This window comes from Numenius arquata, chromosome 4, assembly GCF_964106895.1.
Source record: "Numenius arquata chromosome 4, bNumArq3.hap1.1, whole genome shotgun sequence".
Taxonomy (NCBI): domain Eukaryota; kingdom Metazoa; phylum Chordata; class Aves; order Charadriiformes; family Scolopacidae; genus Numenius; species Numenius arquata.
The window spans coordinates 73,020,334-73,042,129 of record NC_133579.1 but is presented as its reverse complement, the minus strand read 5'-3'; the positions used below and the strand labels follow the sequence as shown (position 1 = coordinate 73,042,129).

The window sequence follows — 21,796 nt, the reverse complement described above, 5'->3', positions numbered from 1 at the left end:
CTATAAAATCATCTTATATAAATACCAGAAAATGCCAAAGTAATTGGAGAAAACATTGAGAGTGCAAAAGTTATGGGAATGCCTCTGGAAATTTCAGTCTGCTTTCAAAGTGATTTGTCAAAGAAATGGAGGTTTAGAAATACCACACTGTGGCTGTCTTAACTAATACGATTTTAATTTCTGATGTTACTTATCACCTTTCAAATTAGTGCAAAGACAAGTCTAGATATCTGTATGCTGCAAAGCATCTCAACAACAAGGGCTTTTATCTGCTTTGCTAACAACTAAGCAATTCAGGTACTGCTGTAGAAAATGAGCAAGAGTCTTTAAAATAAGAAGTATGGATGTCTCTCTGGAGTTTGCCAAACACCTGGATTCCAGTTTTGCATTCCCTGTATCCTCAAGTGGCTAGTACAGCTAATGGGAAGCTTGGAGCACAGAAGGAAAGCAGGACTAGGCTCAATCACAGCTACGGAGGTATTTTTTTTCAAGTTGAATTTCCAAAGCTTTGTGGTTTTGGCTGGGCTGGAAATACCAAGCTTCCTTGTAATATTTTGGTCTTTCCAGTCCCTTCCACAAATGAAACCAGGAAGCCGAGAAGTGAGTAGATTGGTTTAGAAAGAAAAATCGTCAAGTTTTTTCAAACTGCTAAGTGATTTTGAGTCCAAATTCTGTTTGAGGTTAGAGCAAAAGTTCAGTCTGCTGCTAATTCTATCAGCAAAGTCTATGTTTGCTGTTGCTTCACCTAAAACGATTCTCAGGTGTGTTTGCTGCAGACCATTTCAAATAATGAAGTCTGAAATACAACAAAACAGTATTTCTAAAACGAGTGTTTAAACAAAGCCCAATCCTCCGCAGTGCGGATAATAACCATTTATGAAAAGGGGTTTTCCTCTCAATCTTGAAATCTGGAGACATTAAGTATCTGAAATTAGCATTAGGACAACAATAACTTTAACAATTATAACAGCCAGGTTGAAAATACAGAAATGACTTGTCACTGGACAAATGCTCAGAGATTTAATACGAATCTCTTTTACTAGAATCTTAGGAAATGTTCACAAACTTGGGAACAACAGGAGACCTCCATATTCAACTTCTCAAATCAACAGAGTTCCATGGCAGAGAGCAGAGAATCATCAGCTTTTTTCCTCTGTCCCAAGAAGCCATGACAGTTCACGTGTATTGAGTTGCAAAGTGTTGAGTCTCCGATGGGACTCGGGTAAGGAGAGACGTGCCACTGCTGAAACCCTGTCTGCTTCTCATTTTGTAACTGAATACGGGACTACTAAAAATAGAGAGATTCAAAGAATGTCAGTCCTATTAACTGTCAATTCCCAACCCAAACCAGTGATAATCAAGTCATAACCAAGAAAGGCAGAAAACCGACATGAAAACATGGAATAATAAAGCTTGAAGCAAGGTGGTCACAAAGACAATGCCTACCCTTCAGTTTCTGCTGAGATAGCTGGTTTAATGATTAACCTGCATTAACTGACAGAATGGTAAGTTTCTATGCAGACTCACACAAGCATTTATTCCTTTCCTGGTTGTGCTGCATTTACATGAATTCAACCTCAAAAAATAAAAATAAAAATAGAAATAAAAATGCTGATGTATATCACCACAGAGCCTTCTGCTTTCTGTGGCAGATAACTTATTTATAAGTGGCAGCCAAATAGTCTGAACTTTGACGTGGCCAAAATCCCTCCTATAGACAAACGCTAAATGGCAGAGAAGTCAGGTAAAACCCTTGAAAGAATCTACATTAAACATTCACTTTAGTTTTTTTAAAAACATTACCATGGTAGCTTGATGCATTCTGAGGAAAGCTACAATGAAAACAAATACTCAGCAGGTTCCTTCACCTCCGCAAGACGCAACACGTTATGAAATGCCATCCAAAATAATGAATTTTGGTGAAAAAAAAGGGGAAATTCTTCAAGAGTGCGTTGATGGTGTCGATTTAAAATGCAAACCAACCACTTGAATAAGGCTGGTTTGCTCTCCACAAGTTACACTAACTTTCTTATCGTTGTCATTCAGGGCCCAGTTCTCTTTACACTCAGTAACTCCCAAACTATTCTGTGCTCTGCAAAGAGTACTTTGAAGCCCTGCGCCCTTCTCTCAGCTGCAGATCCTTCTCTTAGCACAATAAAAAAGACCAAAAACCTTTTTGTGGCATTTTGCATGCTATGATTAGAATATAATTTCAGGTTTGCTTGTCTTTTTCTAGAAACCGTATCATTACAGTAAGCAGGTAAAAAAAAAAACCCAAACCTTTTTCGAAATAAAAAGGGAGGATTTCTGATCAACCGTTTATTTTTTCTCTTTCCTCTTAAATTCAGTCCAAAAAGCAAGCGTAAGAAGGAAATGATACACAAAGCTGTGTGTGGACTGGTCAAACAAAGGGAAAACGCGCATGTCCCGGTTTGAAGTAAAACCGAACCAATTTTCTCTTCTGTAACTTTCCATCCTAGCCAGGCCTCCTCTAACTCTCTGAAATGAACGGCACATTGTGGAGAAAACTGCTCGTTCTCAGAATGATCAGACCAATGTTTGTGCTCCGTGCCAAGGGATGGTGAGCAGGGAGGCCCTTGCTTATACTTATTGCTGTAACAACCAAGGGCAGCCCATTTCGTTATTTGCCCCCTTAGAGGGTCGGAAACGGAAAAAACGTAGAGGGGTCACATCGCTGGGGAGGAGGGGACAGGAGAGGTGACCCAAACCTGACCAACTGGGCTATTCCATCCCATCTGCCCCACGCTCAGTATAAAAGCTGAGGGATCAAAGGGTCAGCCCCCTTCCTGCGATGGCCGACGTCCAGAGAGGACTCTGTCTGTTCATCTGCCTTTGATCCCGATCCGTGTGTTCCTGACTCCAGAGCTGGAATCCAGTTCCCATCTGTCACTGAGTCCAGTCTGGGACTTCCCCAGTACCTGCCGGTGACGTGACTGTCATCCTGGGAGCTTGATATGGTTTTGTATATATTGTATCTATTTCATTATTTTCTTCTTTATTTTTATTTTAATATTAATTCTTCATTAAAGTAGTTTAGTTCATTCTAAACTTCTGAATCTCCTTATTTCTTTCTCCTCCTCTCTCCTCTTTTGGGGGGGGTTAGAAGGGGGGGAAGGACCATCTGTCGGTCCGGTTTTGGTAAATTCGGCCGAAACCACGACAGTGCGGCATGTTAAGAGATATGTCAGCCAGCTCAGAATGAAGTGACAGATTTACAGGGCCCCATGCAACACTAAGCAGATCTGTCTACGTCTAGAAATGCGAACGTACAGTCCTATTAGAGCAGTGCCCTGCCCTGGCAAAGTAGACAGACCTTCCACCAGGCTTAATTAGCTGGAGTAGAAATGCCACACTGATATGGCAACGCTGTTTTGGTAACAGCCAGCTCGGAAACCTCTGCAGCGTAGCTCTAGATGCTGACCCATCGATACCACTCTTATAGCTAAACAGCAAAAGTGACTCCATCTTTTGGAAGAACATTCCCTTCTCTTCTGGGAGTCATTTCAAAGGAGTTTTCCAAAAACCTCTTCATGCTGTTTGAAATGTTTTACAACAGCTTTTGCTCAACAGTGCTTCTCATGTAAGCAAGTTTGGGTACTGGAGACACACAACAAGCGCACCAGCACGCTGAAAGACATCATCAGCAGGGACAGGACCATGTACATTGGATAAGGAGGAAAGATACATCCTCAGGGAGCCAATGTGATGCACCAGGGAAGGAAGTACTGGGCACTGGTGAGGCCCCACCTCCAGGGCTGGGTCCAGTTTTGGGCCCCCTACCACAAAAAAGACATTGAGGGGCTGGAGCGGGTCCAGAGAAGGGCAACGGAGCTGGTGAGGGGTCTGGAGAAGAAGTCTTATGAGGAAAGGCTGAGGGAGCTGGGGGTGTTCAGCCTGGAGAAAAGGAGGCTGAGGGGAGACCTTCTCGCTCTCTCCAACTCCCTGAAAGGAGGCTGTAGCCAGGGGGGGTCGGTCTCTTCTCCCAAGTCCCAGGCGATGGGACAAGAGGAAACGGCCTCAAGTTGTGTCAGGGGAGGTTCAGATTGGAGATTAGGAAAAATGTTGACAGGGAAAGAGTTCTTAAGCCTTGGAATGTGCTGCCCAGGGAAGGGGTTGAGGCACCATCCCTGGAGGGATTTAAAAGCCGGGTTGCCATAGTGCTTAGAGACATGGTTTAGTGATGGTTTTTATCAGAGTTAGGTTGATGGTTGGACTAGACGATCTTAAAGGTCCCTTCCAATCTAGACAATTCTATGATCCTACGAAGGAAGCCACTGGGGAAGTGTGGGGAAAGGGGAGGGCAGATCTCAAGGGCATATAGGTGCAAGTGCTCACCGTCGGTTCAGCTGCTCCATTTGCTGTACGGAGCCAGACCGGTGGATCCCGTCTGGCGTTGCTGCGGCTGTGGGGCGCTGCCATGTCGTGGTTCGGTTGACATGATCAACGTAGAATACCCTCCCGTGGCTGTCTATCCGAGCTTCCCAATCTAGGGTTGGAAAAAAAGGAAGGAGTGATGCTGTCAGTGTAATGCCTTCCAGACAACCTAAATGCGGAAGATCGATCTACACACACATACGTACATATACACAGACAGGATATATACACACGAGAGATACTCTATATATATAGTCTACATGCGTGCAATATACATTATGTGTATATATTCAAAGTATACATTCAAATGTGTATATTTTTTATGTGCTTGTCTCTATGTATGTATATGCAGTATATGCATATACATAAACATTTCACACACAGCACATACGTAGCCTATGGAATTCACTACCATAGACTACAAAAAACAAGTGACATAGTGGCTACGTTTTTCAAAGGGCTGGATAATTTTACAATTAGTAATACTAATTGGCTGGATTCATTGCAGGTCAAGGCAGCCACATAGAACCAACGCTTAGTAGAAAAGGATTGTATCGGAAATAATATGGCAAATCCCATGTTTTGGGGTTTTTTTTGTTATGTTTCAGAAAAGACATGTTTCATTTCTCTCTTTTTTATAAAGTGGCTTCAAAGGATACCATACAGCAATTAAAGGCTCCCCTGAAAACTGATCACAGCCTGGTTGGATATATCCTTAGAGAAATCTCAGTAAACAGATGAGAATCATAACTCTACTGCTCTGGCGAATGCCACCTAGACTGAAAGTTTGCAGCATAATATTGAGCCTTCCATCACTATTGTTTCCTACTAATATTTAAGTTGTCCCATGATTGAAAACTAAAAGTTATTTGGTATATGATGGCTTGTGGAAAATGGAAATGTTGATAAAAAAAGTGTTTGGAACGGGAGAAATTCAGAAGTGAGTTAGCTAGCAAAGCCACACATCAAATTGATTGGAATGTATGGACTAGTGATATAAATTAGACTTGCTAGCTTCATATTTCTACACGACCCATCAGCTGATGACATACCTATGTAAATATATGCACATAGTTTCTACATGTTTATATACAAACCTCACTCACATTCACACACAAATCCACATATGGTGATTACCTTTGGGGCAAAACACTTCCTCTTATTCCCATACTCTTACTATGATACCCTCCTCCCTGATGAGTCCATTCCTTCTTCTATGGTTTTCTATGATCAAATTCAAGATCAGCTGGATTTCATAGTTTACGTATTTTATCTGCTGCTCTCTAAGAATAGGGCTGAAATTGTACCTCTTCCTGCTGTGTCTGGAAACCAGTTCCTGACCAGTTCCCGTCCCCTGGAATGCTAGCCCTGGCTAAACTCAGTTCCCATACTTGGGCTAGTCCTAGCCAAGTGTAGGCTGTCTAAAGTCTATGGCTGGCTGCACCTGAGACGTTAGTCCCACAAACCTTAAAAGACGGGCACTGGGAGTCCTTGGACGAATTTTCTCTAAATGTCCAAAACAACAAGAGCCATATGCATATGCATTATTTCTTTCAAAGCTGGCTGTAAGTACCTCAGTCCTTACAGATGCAAAACTTATAGTTACACCATGGGTAGACACACAGTGTTCCTCACTGTGAACATCACTATATAACTTTAAGGAGAACACTCTCTCTTCCTCCCACCAGGAAGAAACTCCCTAAAGTTTCCCAAGGATGTTGTAGCTGTTTCAAGGACAGCTTTGTGAAAACAATGCCTGAAACAAAAGACAGTGAAAAACAGCACGTCAAGTACACCAGATCCACATGGAAGGAAATCAGACTGACACATAAGGCAGGCCGATGGCCAGAGCCCTGCTGGGCATGCTGTCACGGCTGGCAGGTGTACCACCGTGGGCGGGGAATGGTCCTTCTGGAGTTATGCATTTTCTGCAACATCCTCAAGGAAATAATCTTGGCCAGATGAAAGGTGACACGGTGTACCTCAACATTATGAAGATCTTCATTTTCCTTGCTGTTGTCTGGCACAGGACAGATCCTAGCCCTCACCCCACACTATTGTAATATACATGAAACAAGAGTAATAAGTTTGATGGATAATTAGAAGCTTGTAGGCAATGCTGTAGAGCCATACTCTAGACAGCTTGCAGAAGACACCAACTGGTCATATTGGTCTGAAGTCTGCTGATGGACACTTAGTAAGAATAATACTACCCAAACACCCAGTCAAACAAGGGCTTCTCATAGTCCAGCCCTATGCACTACTGGCTCTAGAGGGTATGTTGCAGAGTCTCTCTAATTAAATGCATAAGCATCCTAGGCTCCTAAGCATAATACTTAGAAATCTAGGAGCAATGACACTTGTCCAGAGCTTGGAGATCACAGTGAAAACATCAGGTCAGGATCACGCAGTCTGAATTAGAACTCCAGGAAGGCTGTCTCCGTTGGATGTATCAGACATGATACATGGATGTATGAACAGACATGAACGACATCTGTGCTTTATTCATTGCTTTATGGGTATATACACCTAAAACCATGGGCTGACACTTGCATCGGCACGCTAAGATATTAGGAACTGTGTGTCCCGGGGCTTTTGAGAAACCTGTAAAAATACTGCTCCTTGAAACAGCATTTCTAATCAGCTGAATACCTCTTCTTTTATTTTGGTCATCTGGGAAGACAGTCAGAGGGTGGCAGGTGCCGATACTCTCATTGTACGCAGGTGGCAGGTGGCCCTTCTGCCTTCCCACAAGACAACATGTAAGTCACACAAGTCACTGAAGCTGCGTGTGATTCCAGATTTGCAGACAGATGGATGGTTACCGTCACAGAGAGACGAAGAGGCTGACAGGTGAACTGACAGACAGAACTCTGCTTCTGAGCTGTGCTGAAGTTCCTTCACGCTACTTCAGGGGCGTCGGTGATGTAGGAAGCAGCCAAATCTCCTCAGGGTCTTTTGTTTTTCAGGCAAAATAAGACTGTGACTACAAGAGAGACTAACCTCCATCTAACCTTCACAGTAAAACCATGCTGGAGCACAGGCTGGAGACAGGACTGGTTCTGTTCTCTAGTGATCCCCCTCCATCAGCCAAGTCATATTTCACAGCAACCTCTGAAACTGCTCTGATTTATACCAAACACGCAACTTTTTTTTTGTTTTGTTTTGTTTTTTCTCTGGCAGGACCATAATCCTGGCGGGGCAAAGTAAATACGCGGTCTTTTCCTTTCCACGCTCAGCCACACCTTCGGCAAAGAGCAGCTCTGAGCTGGGCACATGTATTTTTCTTGGCTTCAGTTCTGTAGGGTTCCCAGCAAACACACGCATAACAAGGGGTGACTTAATGCCGTCACGAGGCCATACAAACTCTGCAAATCTTCTGTCGATCTCGTATAGGCCTTAACATTCAGACCGGTCGTTATGCCATTCCCACATAAATAATGAATCTGTTCTACCTTACTTTCCTAAATAAAACTGTCTGAAATGAAATTTCTTCCCTGAGACCAGCTGTTGTGGGGTTACGATGAAACAAAATTACTCAGAAAATCATTCAAAAGACAAAGACGACTGTCCAGAAGATTCCCCGCGGCTGAAGTAAAACTATTCAAGGCTGAACTTGCAGCACTGGCAAGTTATCTTCAACTTCACTTATGGACAGAAGCTAATGCTGCATGTGAGAAGTAAGCCAGGTCTGAGCATATAACTCAGGTTTAAAATATAAAGTTTCTTCCTTTCACACCATTGAAAACTATTTATAGAATCACAGAATCATCTAGGTTGGAAAAGACCCTTGGGATCATCGAGTCCAACCATCTACCCTACTCTAGGATTATGAGGCACAATACTAGGATATATTACTTATCTAGGATTATGAGGCATCAAAGGCACTGAGATAGTGATACTGAATGCTAAAAGAAGAAACATTTCTAGATTAAGGCCATAGCTTTCATTTTGAAACTACCTTAAAATTTCATGGAGAGTTTTTGGAAATAGGCTTCCTAGGCGATACTATCCAATTCAACTTTTTTTCCCCAAAAAATTAACTTAGTACAGTCGATTCCCATTAAGATCAATATATTTAAGCCCACGGTGTCAGCCTTTATTGTAAAAATGATGTTATATGCAAATGCTAAAATAAAATTCTACAAAGGGATATCACTTCTGCACTGTATCGTGACAAAGGGCGTTTTGTGTCCTTAAACCCTTTTGTGAAAGCACTTGGGAAAACCAATGGTAGAAATACTTGCTTTTTGAGGATAATTATAAGAAAGAAGACAGATGGATTGGTGATGGAAGAATACGGAACAGGTTCACAGTTTGTTTTGTTTACCTGAGCTGGTGTCAGTGTCCTATCATTAAGTGATCTAATGGGGAATGTGCTTTGTTCACGAAGTGTTGAGGGAAGAGCGGGAGGAAGAGAAACATTTGCCTGTTACAGAGGTAACCGTTCCCATTTCATCATTCACTGGCAAGCCACAGTGGGACTCTAATAAGGCTGCACTGGGCTAAAGGCATTTGAACCATTCATGCTACTGTGCAGCTGACGCCACCATTGGGGTTATTTTCAGCTTAGGGAATACTGGCAGCGTGGTTGGTAAATGATGAATTATTTGTCAAGGGCACCGTAGGCCAAATAAGTGTGTTCCCTACTAGGGCTTTGCAAAAAAAAAAAAAAAAAAAAAAAGAGTGCTTTGTTTATACGCCTGGTTGTTCTTCTGAGGCACCGCACATTTTAGGCTGTTAAATCATGTGCTGAAGTCGCAGGGTGTTCAGCAGCGCGTTGCAGGGCACAGAGTGCGCTCTGCTGGGCACTTAACGCCAATGCAAAAATCAGGGTAATCCTCCAGGAATACACAAGGGAAAGGCTACAGAGACAGGTGAAAACATCTCCAGCAGTTGATTCAGTGGTAAAAATCCCATATTATCAGCCTGCTAACCAATCACACTACTTAGGACCCTCTCATTTTGATCCAACACAACTGCAGACGCCTTTACAGTCCACAATGAACATAAAATTCAATTATTACCAAAGCCAAAGACAGTACAACAAGACGACTCTACGTAAACTGCCTTTTTCCAGCTTCTGCTGGTTTTGCTCAGATTTGGACCTGCCCGTCCCAGGAGCATCCTGACTGTGAAAGGGTTCCTGCTGGACCTGCAAGCAGAGCTGACAGACCACAGGGATTGCCATCCCAAATCATCTTTGAAGTTGGTAATGGAAAACCTGGAGACAAACATCGTAGAAAAATCAGAGTGCTTTGCTGATACATCACCCAGAAAGCTTTATAGTAAGGTTTCTGGCACGCCTGTCAGATACCCACTCGTCCCAGTCTAAACGTGTTGACTGGAAACAGGGAAGTATTCTTTTCATTTTATGGTAGCTAAGGAAGAAGACGGACCAAGGCAGAGGGGGGTTATGGAGCTTGTCCAAAACAACATGACAACACTTGAAGTCAGGATCAAATAAGGGAAACAAAAGGGCGTATTGCTTGGGTTCTGGAGAACGTATATACAGAACAGATGGGGTTATTTAGAAAGACATACTGACCTCTACACTGTTTGAGTTAACAGGAAAAGCTGAAAAATGCAATAAGTTAAAAAAACTAAAGCTTACTTGGTGGAAGAGGCTCATCGATAGTTGGGTAGTGATGATGGTCAGGCCTCAGAGAAGGAAGCTGGCTGACTGGCTGAGAATTATGGAGTAAAGGACAATCACCTACGGACGAGATATTCAAGACATTGACAGTCATTCACTGTTTTCACAATGTGGTTAAAAAAATGTGCTTCTGTAAAACAAGTGATTATTTTTTTAACATGTTAGTCTGGTGTACTAGCAGCTCTGGTTATTCCTACTTGCAGGCACTCTTTTAATAACAACTCATATGCCAAAGAATTATTAAAATAATGCAGTCAAGGCTCTGATCTTGGGTTCGAGTCAATGCTAAACTATTATGGGCCAGATTCTGGACTCATAGACACACAAGTGTAAGCGAGAGAAGAATCAGGCTTGATCTCTGAGAAATACTGTGCATGTACAACCAAACTCAAGCTTCTGCAGAAATTGGCAGGAACGTGCAAAATCCCGGTTCCAACTTTTAATTCATCCCATCAGTGGAATACGAGGCTAAAAGCTGCCTTGGGTCTTTCTCTGCTTTTCCAAAAGATCAATGGCTGTATAAACGGACAGGAATGGCAGGATTTTGCAGTCCCTGCAAAGCAGAAGAACATCCCCTTCTATAGGTATTTTTCAAAATTCAAAGAGTCCATCTTGGGTGGAAGGAGGGAAAATGAGAGAAGGACCAGAAACAGGTAGAGACAGGTGGTAGAAGAGGAGGACAAAAGATAGTGAGACATAGTCAGGATCCGAGATAAAGAAGAAAGACCTGAGGTACAGAAGAGGGAAAGTAGGAGGAGAGACACACAGCAGACAGTGCAGAGGAAGTTTTTAAATGCTAACATTGTGTATATGTCTATATATCCAAATATGAAATAAAAGAAATTAAGCAAATGTCCAAACTCATGTTCTCTTGAAAGAACAAGTAACTTAAGATCCAGTCAATGTTTATAGAATCCTTTAAGAAACTAAGAAGTTTTAGTGTAGGGATGAAAAAGCATTCCTTCTCTTAGACGTAACTGTGAGAATAAGGAACCCGCATGTTAAAACTTCACAGATTCCAGAATTAAGATTCCTTCTTGGTCTGTCCTTAAAACCTTAGAAACCAGGACAATTTACCCTACTAATGGAGACATTTTCATATTGTATGGTAACAGTTTTTCACTACAACCTCCAGCTCCAGGTGGGCCTGTTAACAATCTGAATTGCATGAATATAACATTTACACACATCAGAAAGATGCGGCTTACGGAAAAAATATACTTAGCATTTCCAACATCACCAGAAAATTACACAAAGATACTTCAAAATGAAAAATCAGACCATCCTGCTAAGCCAAGCTCGCTGTGGGCTGGCTGGTTTACCCGTCTTTAATATTAGAATCTTAATAGCGTGAGTATTTTGTAAAAAAACCAAACATGTTAACTATGGAATGTAAAAAAAAACATTAACCAAAAAAGTATGTTTTTGCTTTAAACAATCAACAGCTAGGAGGCAGAAGCCAATTTTGTATAAAACCGTAAAAAAAAAAAATCTCACACCATCCAGAAGTGAGAAAAATCGCTTCGAAAAAAATACTCCCTCTTCTAGGTGCTCTGATGATACCGTATGGCCTGTTAAATGTCTTCATTAAACCCCTTGTGTATAGGCGTAGCTCACAGCCGCATCTGCTGCATGTTTTGAACAGACAGCAGAGTTATGGAAGTCATTACTCAGTGCTAAAAGCCCGTCTCTCATAGCCTTAAAAGCTGTGCTACAGCTACAGGTGTTGTAGCACCAACTACCAGATCATTCCATCTTTTTTTTATTTTTTATTTTTCTTTACTTACCTCACCATAATTGACTCTCCCCTAGTCAAGATAGTTACGCCAAGCCAGCGGAAGCATGGTAGTACCAGTCACCTGGAGTGGATGGAGGTGACCACATCTACTGTATTTGTAACAGCTGCCAAGTCATGAGGAATTACTGAGGCGCCCTCCGTGACATCAGAAGGGCGCTAAGAGCCGGGATGCCCTTCAGACATACTCTCTCTCAACTACTCAAAGCAAAGCCACCGTGAACACTGCAGTGCCCTTTACACAGGGCTCAAGGGGCACAGTGTCGGAGCTGTACTGAATCCATACGCAGAAGAAACCCTCTCCCCTCTCAAAAGTACACACAGTCCAAAATAACCATCAGATCTCTCTCTCTCACACCCCCGCCCCATAGGTATACTTGCACACGAACACTGTCCACACGCAAGGACCCTCGCCAGCAAAGAAGGAAACTGCGGGTTTCTATACCTCTATGCACTTCTGAGAATTTAAATCTTTGGGGTAGATTCTGCTCCGCAGAGCGAACAATTGCCTACACCCAGCTGCCTACAAAGTCTTTAGCACAGTCCAGGAGGTAAGGCCACCCTCGCACCTCTCTCTCTGCTGGAGCAAAGCCTGTGCCAGTGGAAAGTGAGGGTAAATAAATTGGGAATGGAGAAGGAAAAGATAGAAGGATGCTTTGGTTGGGGTTTCCCAGTGATTCCCAAACATGTTATCCTTTTGGTGCGTTTTAATTTGGTGTCCCTTAGAGAGGGAGACAGATGACCCAGGATTTGGGAATGCAGTAACTACCTATCGACCTTGCTGCGTACTCCGTAGCTGCTGCTGGGGCCTCTACTTCTTTAGCTGGAGAAGAATGATACACTAGCTTAAGAAAAGATGAGTGATCACCCTTCACCTAACTCCATGTGACATAAAATGAGTTACCAAAGGGAGAAATTTAATGGAATGGTTTGGAGGGATTGGGAAAAAGAGTACCTAAATTACAAAGACCAAAAAAAAAAGTTCTTAAGTATGTTTTATCTCTAGAATAGGATAAACAGATCAGAATTATGTTCAATAAATTTTCAAATCACCTAAGAAAAAAATATATCTCTGTTGAGTTGCCCTATTGTCTGTGAAACCTGAGGTACATTTGTTTGATACCTGGGGAATTGGAATAAACAGGGCTAGAAAACTGGGTTCTCCACGCTTATGACTGTGCAGGGCTACCAATCACATAGGGACACTGGCCCAGATTTTTAGCTGGCGTAAATCAGCATATCTGCCCCTTGACAAACACAAGCTGGTCCTCTCAGTGACTATCAGAGACATGGCAGCACATCGGATATGTGAAATGGAACAATCCCAGGAAATAAAGAATGAGTTGGTGGATGTGATAATGCTCATCTGTCACATAACTACAGGAGCTAATCTTGATTTTATAATGATGCACTGTCCTGGTTTTAGTGGCCAGCCCAGCCCAAACCACGATGTGCATGTATATCTACAGGAATCCATATATACAGATCCCCATCTGATTTATTTGGTTTTGCTGGGATTTTTATGGACAGGCTCAATTATCCAACCCTCCGTGATACCTGGCCCAGCTCACAGCCCCCAGATTTGCAAGAAATAAACCGTGAGCTATCTGAAACCTCGATTATCTGATGCCTTCCGCGACATCTAGATAATCAGGGTTGCTCAGCGCATCGATTCTCAGGATCTAACCTTCTCTTCTGCTGCTTGGACCTGCTATTGGGGTGTCTAGACTCTCTGTGGCTCTTTGTGGATTCCCACCATGAGCTACTAGTTCATCTGGCCACTGGGAGGAGCCATCCACTTGCTCCCTGTCCAGCTCAGGGCTCTGTACTGAATCTGGCACTGACTCAAAAGCACTGTTCTCCTCCTCCTCATCATCCTGTGAGGAAAAGACCGTGCTTTCAGAAATCTTTGCACTGTCGACGGAGGAGAAGCGGGTATGGCTGGAGAAGCGATTGTTACTGTCGTAACAGGAGGTGCTGTAGCAAGAAGTGCTGTAGCAGGAGGTACTGTAGCAGGAGGTGCTGTAGCAAGAGGGGCTGTAGCAAGAGGTGTCACACGCATCGCATTCATTGTCACCATTGGGCCTGGAGCTCGACTCGCTCTCGCTTCCTGTCCTTGGGTGTTCCCCATCCAACAGCCCATCATTTAAGTCAGAGAGTTGCTCATCCAAGGTCCCAGGAGGCACCGTGCACTGGCTGAAGTTCTCTTCAGCCTCGTTTTCCAGAGGAGGCTCTGCTGCCACTGTCTCACTCTCACTAACCACCTCCTTCTCCAACGCCTCCTTGACTGTAGACTCCTCATCGTTCTCCCCACCGTTGCCACCATCTTGCTCTTCCTCCCCATCGCTGCTCATCTGTGCTGAGGGCAGGCTGTGGAGCAGGTTGTGGATCCGTATGTAGTGCGTGCGAGGAGTCTCTGGCTCACCGCAAGCTGAAGCTATGACCGTTTCAAGTTCAGACACAGGCAGGGAACACGGCCTGTTTTTTCTCTTTGCTGTGGTCCTCAGTTGTAGCTTGTTGTCTTCCTCCTCCTGGGCCGAAGCCCCTTCTTCTTCCTGACTCTTCTCCAGGTCCTTGCCAGCATGCGCATCTGCACTCACCTCATCAATATCTAATGTTTCTATGCTGGTCAAGACTCCACCATCTGCCTGAGTACCAGAATCGGCTTTGTTATTTTCCCTAACTTCAGTCTCAGGAGGAGACATGCAAGCCAGCAGAGCCAGCTGCTCCGTGAGGTCCGTAGCACTCAAAGACGGCAGCACTTCTCCTGGGATGGATTCCAAGGGCTCAGGAACTGGCACCGCATCAACCTCCCCATCTCCTGCTAGCTCTTCATTTAAGCTGTTCTGGTTGACTTCCCCAGGTGGTTTGACAGCCCCTGGGCTATCGACACCGTTCACACTGTATCCATTTAGCTGTTCTGGAGCTGTACTTTCTGAGGTCACTGTGTTGATGCATGGAGGCTCACCGAGGCTTTCCTCCGTGGGGTTGTTCACAGGGCTTTCCTGGAGGTCAGCTGGCTCAGGATCTGCACTAATGGAGACCTCTTCATCATCTGTACGAGATAGGAAAAGAAATTACTTACTCCTTTAACAAGAAGTGTTGACTGAACCAGAAGCGTGGCTGTGGGGGCACAGGCACCCACAGCAATCTGAGAAAATTAAAAGCATAAATTACAGTGCAAAATGAGTGGGCAACTGAGCAACTACCAAGAAATACTGATTATTTTTTTTTCTTTTGCTAGGCAGTCTTTGTACAGTGGATTCAACAATCATGGGGTTTACTCATGGTGGTAATCTGTATGCAGCACCTTGCCTCCCTGCAACATAACCTGAAGGTAACACCTTCTTGAAACTCCTCTTTGAGCCAACAGGAACTGGAGGGAATAACAGGGAAATGGCAAGGAAGCCTTTCCTGAGGTTTTAATGACATTTTTCTTGTTACGTCGGAGCTGACGGAACTCCACAACAGAGAACTTAAAAAGCTAATTTTCACACCCCTGAAAGGTGGAAACTTTTCCCCAGACATCCTATGATGTGATCTTCACCTGTACCACCTCCTCCCAAATGCTAGACAACCTAGGCTCTTTCATGCCATTCAAATGGTCAAAAGACAGAAGTCAGGGTTTTCCAGCAAGGGGCAGGTCATGATTTCCAACCATGAATGCAGCTGCTGTTGGCTTGACAAAGGGTACCTGAGAGGGCACTACCACAGAGGCAAAAAGTCCCTGAGGAATTCTATTTAGACTTTGACATGAAAACCAAGGTTCGAACTTACACCATCATGACTTCCTCGTAACTACAAGAGAACGTGAACCAAAACCGAACCGAAACCAAACCAAAAGGAAGGGAAGGAGGGGAACACTGAATTACTTTTTGGTTTACTTTTTTTTTCTTAAAAATAATCAAAATGAGAAAGTTCCTAATCATATCTACTGTTACATTCTCCATTTTTACTTATGAAGTGGTCAAATGCAGATGACTCTACATACAACAGCCCATGTTGCACATCCCCAGGACAGGTGATAGAGCAGAAGATGAGACTTTCATTTTCTACCCTCTTCTCTCCCAGTGATGAGGTCAAATATTTGAAGCAGCCAAGAAAACAGGGATACAAGACACCGGTAGCTCTAAGCTAAGGGGAAACAGGGAAGAAGTTGCGACTCACGATGCATCCTGTGATTGGGGACTTCATACACTTTCCTTTGCTCATGACTGCACCTAAAGTCCCAGAGCAGTCAGGAACGAATTCAGATTCTGAGGAGAAAGAATGCAAAGCAAAAAAAAAAAAGATCTAGATAAATGATGGGTTAAGATTAAGACTTACCTGGATGGATGGAAGAAGTTATCTCAAATCGGAACTGCAGCTGGCCACTGACATGATCTGTAGGAAGCCTGCGACCCAGAGTGTAGCTTACAACCCTGTCCCTGAAAGAAAACAAATATCGTCACAATAGACTATAACCTACCCGATGTCTAGTGTGCATAGATAAAGCTGCTGTGTCCTACAAAAATACATAATGGTTTTCAAAGGCTATTTAACCCAGCCATGAGGGCATGTTGACTTGCATACAAGAGAACGAATGGCAGAGAAGGAGAGGACAATGTCTTCAATTACAATGGAACAGCTGAGTCAGTGAATAAGACAGGCTTCTGGTATACACGAGCACGTATGTATATATAGAGAGAGAACGGTGGGAATGGAACTTCTGCAGTATGGGTATGAAAATATTGACATGGGAAGCAAACAACTCCCACTTCAGCTATTGTAACAAGACTTCACTTCCCTGCTCATCTGACCATATCTACCCTTCTGTAGAATCTCGCATTTCTGTATCTCCTTCCCTTCACCATCTGCATGAAATTCAGCTTTCCTGGCCTTTCTTTCAAAATCCTGTACAGGCCAGTCCCCGCTTACCACCTTCTCTTTTCAAACTGGCTGAATGACTGCTCTTCATCTCTTTCCACCCCTCTTACCTCTATGAAGCTGAAATACCAGGAGAACACCTTCCTGACAAGGTTGATCAATGACTCCATTCTGTCCTTGTGCAGGTCCCTCCCTTTGCCACACTTCATCCACCCCTCAGAACAGAATGAAACTATAGAAGAGATTAACTTCCCAGCTGCCCAAAATGAGGCTGAATCAATGTTTGCAAAGCAATTTTTTTTTTTGAGTGTAAAGGGTTCAACTGAAGAGTAATATTTATACATCTTTTGAAGAAACATAGTTCACTTCCAGTGGGGCCCATTATATTTGGTAGGATAGTTTCACATGCATCAGAAACTCATAAAAATGAGACAATCTCAAGATTTGTGTATGATCTTTCCCAACTTGTGTGTATGTGTACTTCTCATTGAGCTTGCCTGAGATTTAAAAGCCACTGTGGTATTAAAACTAAGCCAGATCTAGGTGCAGGTTGGAGGCCCTGCTCTTGGCAAAGTATATCCTTAGATATACGGTGTTTACAACAAGGAAGTAAAATAGGAAGATACAATCAGAAGATGGTGAGAAATCTTCTCGTATAGAGGGAAGCCAATGATATCAGTTATAGGGCTCTACCTTCCCCAAGCTGTTCTTTTCCATCTGGTTTCTAAGAAGCTACTCCATCTTCCCTACTTGAGAAACAGGGAGGTAGCTTAGTCCCTTCTGGCAGATTCAGCTGTCAATATCTCAGCCAGTTTCTGGACCAGCTGTTCAAAACCACTTCCAACAAGCTCAGCTTCCCGCTGTTCTGCTGAATCGAGATGCAATTTTCAGAAATGCCTTCTTGGAAACTGCATTGCGTATGCTCTCCTCAGGAGATGACTCTTTCTCTCCCTGCTCCTCAAGGTCTGAACCTTAAAAGTTTAGAGCCAACTGTTTGGCTTTTTCCAAATACCATACATGTTCCTCAAATTGGTTTGTGTTACTTTGACAGCATATACCTTCCCAGGACTTTCACGTAAAGGGGAAGCAGGGCAGGGATGGTGAGCTCAAGTGAGCTGGTTATTCCTTGGCAGCAGGGTAGGGTCATAAAGGTTTAGTTACAACATGCCACATTTTTTTTTTTTTTAAATAATATTTCCACTGTCCAGAAATTAAAGGGAGAAGGAACAGATCTGGCATGATTTTAGTTCACAGGTAATTCCCTGAAACATGAAAAACAGCCTGTTGATAACATTAAAAGAATACTCAAATTGAAAATATTGCACTCTCCAGATTCGCAGCCATGATACCAAAACAGTTTTCTTTCTAAATGCCAGCTCTCACTTTTCAAAATGCAATGGACAGGGTTACAGAGGGAACTCTTTCTCTGGCCCGTAGTCCTGTAAATTCTAATTAAGACCAACATCATTCATCAGACAACTGTCAGTTTAATAACTCCCCTCAATATCATTATATCACTATAATGATATATCACCAGGGACTTCAAAACAGCAACACGCTCATTAAACAACAGAAAGCAGCATAAGCAGCGAATTTACCCTATGGCATGTCTTTCCAAGAGGCGTTGCACTGGCATAGAGAGTTTTCCCAGGAAACGCTTGATGATCGGTCGGCTCTTTGCAAATTTGTCTTTAACTTCTATTTCCAGGACATCCGTGGGCAGGGAGACAAAGCTGAATTGCTGCAATAAAGGAAGAGCACAAAACATGAAGCCGGTGGCCAGACCACAACACCACACAGCTGCCAGTGGCTTATTGACTTCTGTATGTCTTTGGACAGAAACAGTCCGTGGATTCCAAAGGCATAGGCCTGCAAAATTAAAAGAGCTTGGCCTCAAAGCAGGCAGGTGAAAACACCCTATAGGTATCACATAATACTGCAGAATCAGGCTTGGGGAATGCAGGAATTTCATTTATTCATGTCATGGTAGCATCCAGACACTTTAAACAAGGCTTGCTGATAGTAAGGACACCTGCAGAAATGTAATGAACTCCGCCCTAGCAATGATTATTGATCTAAATGTAATTGCACAGATTATGTTCATCCCTTTCCCCCTTCCCCAAATTCTAAAAACTTTAAATAGCTGTGTGTAAGTACAACTGAACTGGCAGTCTGGAGAGACACTCAGTCAGCATTTCCCTCCAAGTGACATAAGTCCTCTTTGCGTTTGACTGGCTGTTTCTGGTACCTCAGCTGTGAAGCACACCTCAGCTAGTGAGAAGCGAGGACCTGGTGAGGTGAAGAATACACGATCAGAGTTTCCAGATACATCTTGAAATCTCTCCATCTCTCCCGCATCCCTGCCCCAGCTTAAAAAGGAAAAAGTCCAAACAGACTGTTTATTTGGATTAATCTCCTAACCTGGTTCCCAGCACGACCCTACAGCGAGCTAAACCAGAAGGTAAGCCACGGCACAGAACAAATCATACTGGGGAAGATAGGAACGGCACCATCTAAAACTACTGTTGTCACCAAGTGCTTTGAAACCTGTGACCACCACCTCAGCTGATCTGGTTTTAAGAACACCTATTTTTATTTATAATTAATGTTTCAATAAGCTTTTAGAGACTGTGTGCATGCAAACCTGAGGCAGGAACAAGGAGGGTGATATTTTAGGTTGTAGGAGCAAGGAAGTCCATGCGTACAGCTTCCAAGCATGGGAGCGTTGGGACGCCTGGAGATGTCGGGATCTCCCCGTAGAGAAAGCAAAGCTCTATTTAGGAATAATACTGAAAAGCAAATGTATTAGATAACTTGGCCTTGCTTGCTCCTAGATTGGCTAAACTCAGTAAAGACTGAGAGCTGGTGACATAGGTCATTGAATCCTTTTTCCAAACACATCTGCTACTGCTAGAATATCATCAATCAAAAAAAGCACATCTCTGCTGTGGTGAGCCATCGCAGAAAAACCGTTAAGGCTGCCGTTCACCTAACTGAAAGGTCAATATTGAACTGGAAGACAACTTCTGTAGTAAGTGAACATCGAGATGGATGAAAGGATTTTCTAGCTTTCCTGCTGCCAAAACCAATCTTGACAACAGAATCATGCTCTGGGTTATGGAGGCTTGGAGTTAAGCCCCAAATTGCTTGCTCTATTGAATCATGATCTAATTTTCAGAAATAGTCAGTTCAAACAGCTTCAAGCGAAACCAATGCGAGTGGGATATTCCGCTAATCAGGCCTTGCAAAAATGCAAATAATCAGAGAAATACGATTCAAGTAACAGCTAAAGCATTATTTTTTTTCTCATTTTCTTCTACATCTCTGCAACAGGTTACCTAAGAGGCTAAGTGTACCAAACGGGAGAACATTCATTCCACCTGTATATTGAAAGTTGCTTTATAAAAATAAGTTGTACTGCCATTACTGTTTCATCTGCTAAAAACCTCGGGTAACTGCCACTTCATGACACTTACAAAGAAAGCAGAAGGGAATTAACTTTTAACTGAATGATGTTATTGTAACGTACAGCAATTTGCCATTTAATGAATTCTCCATTATTATGCTATTCACGGAATTGTCAGAGTTGGAAGGGACCTCTAGAGACCATCTAGTCCAACTCCCTGCTAAAGCAGGGTTGCCCAGAGCACATCACTCAGGATGGCATCAAGGCAGGTCTTGAAGATCTCCAGAGAAGGGGACTCCACGACCTCCCTGGGCAGCCTCTTCCAGGGCTCTGGCACCCTCACCGGAAAGGTTTTTCTCATATTTGAATGGAGCTTCCTATGTTCCAGCTTGTGCCCATTGCCCTTCGTCCTGTCACTGGGAAAAGAGTCCAGCTCCATCCTTCAACCCACCCTTTAGATACTTGTAAGCATTAATAAGGTCTCCCCTCAGCCTTCTCTTCTCCAGGCTAAAGAGCCCCAGCTCTCTCAGCCTTTCCTCATCAGGGAGATGCTCCCATCCCTCCATCATCCTAGTTGCCCTATGCTGGACTCTCTCCAGTAGTTCCCTGTCTCTCTTGAACTGGGGAGCCCAGAACTAGATTCCAGTTGTGGCCTCACACACACACACAGGTGAAGACTGAACTGTTCATAAGTGGAAAGTAAAACATAGGTTAATGATCTGCACCTTCCTGTGCTACTAACATTTTGCCTTCTGGTACAGCTCTGAGGTAAATCAGAATCTTCTTGGACATTTGTTTCCATAAAATCAGGTGGAAACAAGCCTGACAGTTCCTTCCTTGCACAGGAAACACACTGACATTTTCCAGAGCAACTATCAGCACCTGAGTGGAGATCACAGATGCATGGAGCATGGCGTGTTGCAATCAGCCAATGGAAATGTCCTTTTTTCCTTGAACGGCAGTGCCTCTCAGATGTGCAAACACAGGAATAAGGATGTAAAATCAAATTGTGTCCTGATTTCATCACCTGCCAACCACATTGCATTTGGGGATACTGCAAGGATACTCCTGGATACCCCAGGAGACTGCCCTGGGACCAGCCCCTGGTCTATGGTCACAGTTGCCAAATGCTTCGGCTAGGAGAATGTTCTGACACGTAGAAACAGCAGCATTTTGGAAATACAATCAAGCCTTTAAGACCAGAACCATCCTGTGACAAAGAGCTCAAAGGTTTTGCCAACTGCAGTTTGAGATCAGAAGTGAAATCAGTGAAATGGGTTTGGAGACAGCTTGTAAAATAGTGAGGATTTTACTTTCCATCATCTAAGTACTCGCTCCTGCTGCTGCTCTCATCTAGTTTAATCCTAAAGGAGCAGGATTTTTCTAAGGCAATCCCTGACTGTGGATGCCTCAGGCTCAGGCCATCCACACTGAAAAGCCCAAAGGAATCCTTGTTTGCAGAACACTTGGGCCTCTGACCCTTTGAAAAAATGGATCCCAGGAAAACAACTAGGTTTGAGAACTCAAAAACTTACAAATTCATTTTCAAAAATCACCAATCACTTTTGAAAATATGCAGGTTTTTGTGATATTCGGAGATGGGAGTGTCGTCTCTGGATGTGGAAGCAAATCACCATCAAATTCTAGTTTCCCCTCTCTTCCTTCACCTTCTTTCCTG

At 43.3% G+C, this 21,796-nt stretch overlaps 1 protein-coding gene across 1 annotated transcript in view; it reads right to left on the bottom strand.

Annotated features, from left to right (window-relative positions):
- HECW1 (HECT, C2 and WW domain containing E3 ubiquitin protein ligase 1) overlaps window positions 1–21,796 on the bottom strand; it is a 190,083-nt gene that overhangs the window by 64,887 nt on the left and 103,400 nt on the right. The window contains exons 6-10 of the mRNA XM_074146119.1: window positions 18,311–18,453; window positions 16,173–16,273; window positions 13,534–14,901; window positions 10,010–10,111; window positions 4,357–4,507 (exon numbers count right to left, since the gene is read on the bottom strand). Coding sequence (XP_074002220.1) covers window positions 4,357–4,507; window positions 10,010–10,111; window positions 13,534–14,901; window positions 16,173–16,273; window positions 18,311–18,453 — 1,865 coding nt within the window. The remainder of the gene's footprint in view (window positions 1–4,356; window positions 4,508–10,009; window positions 10,112–13,533; window positions 14,902–16,172; window positions 16,274–18,310; window positions 18,454–21,796) is intronic.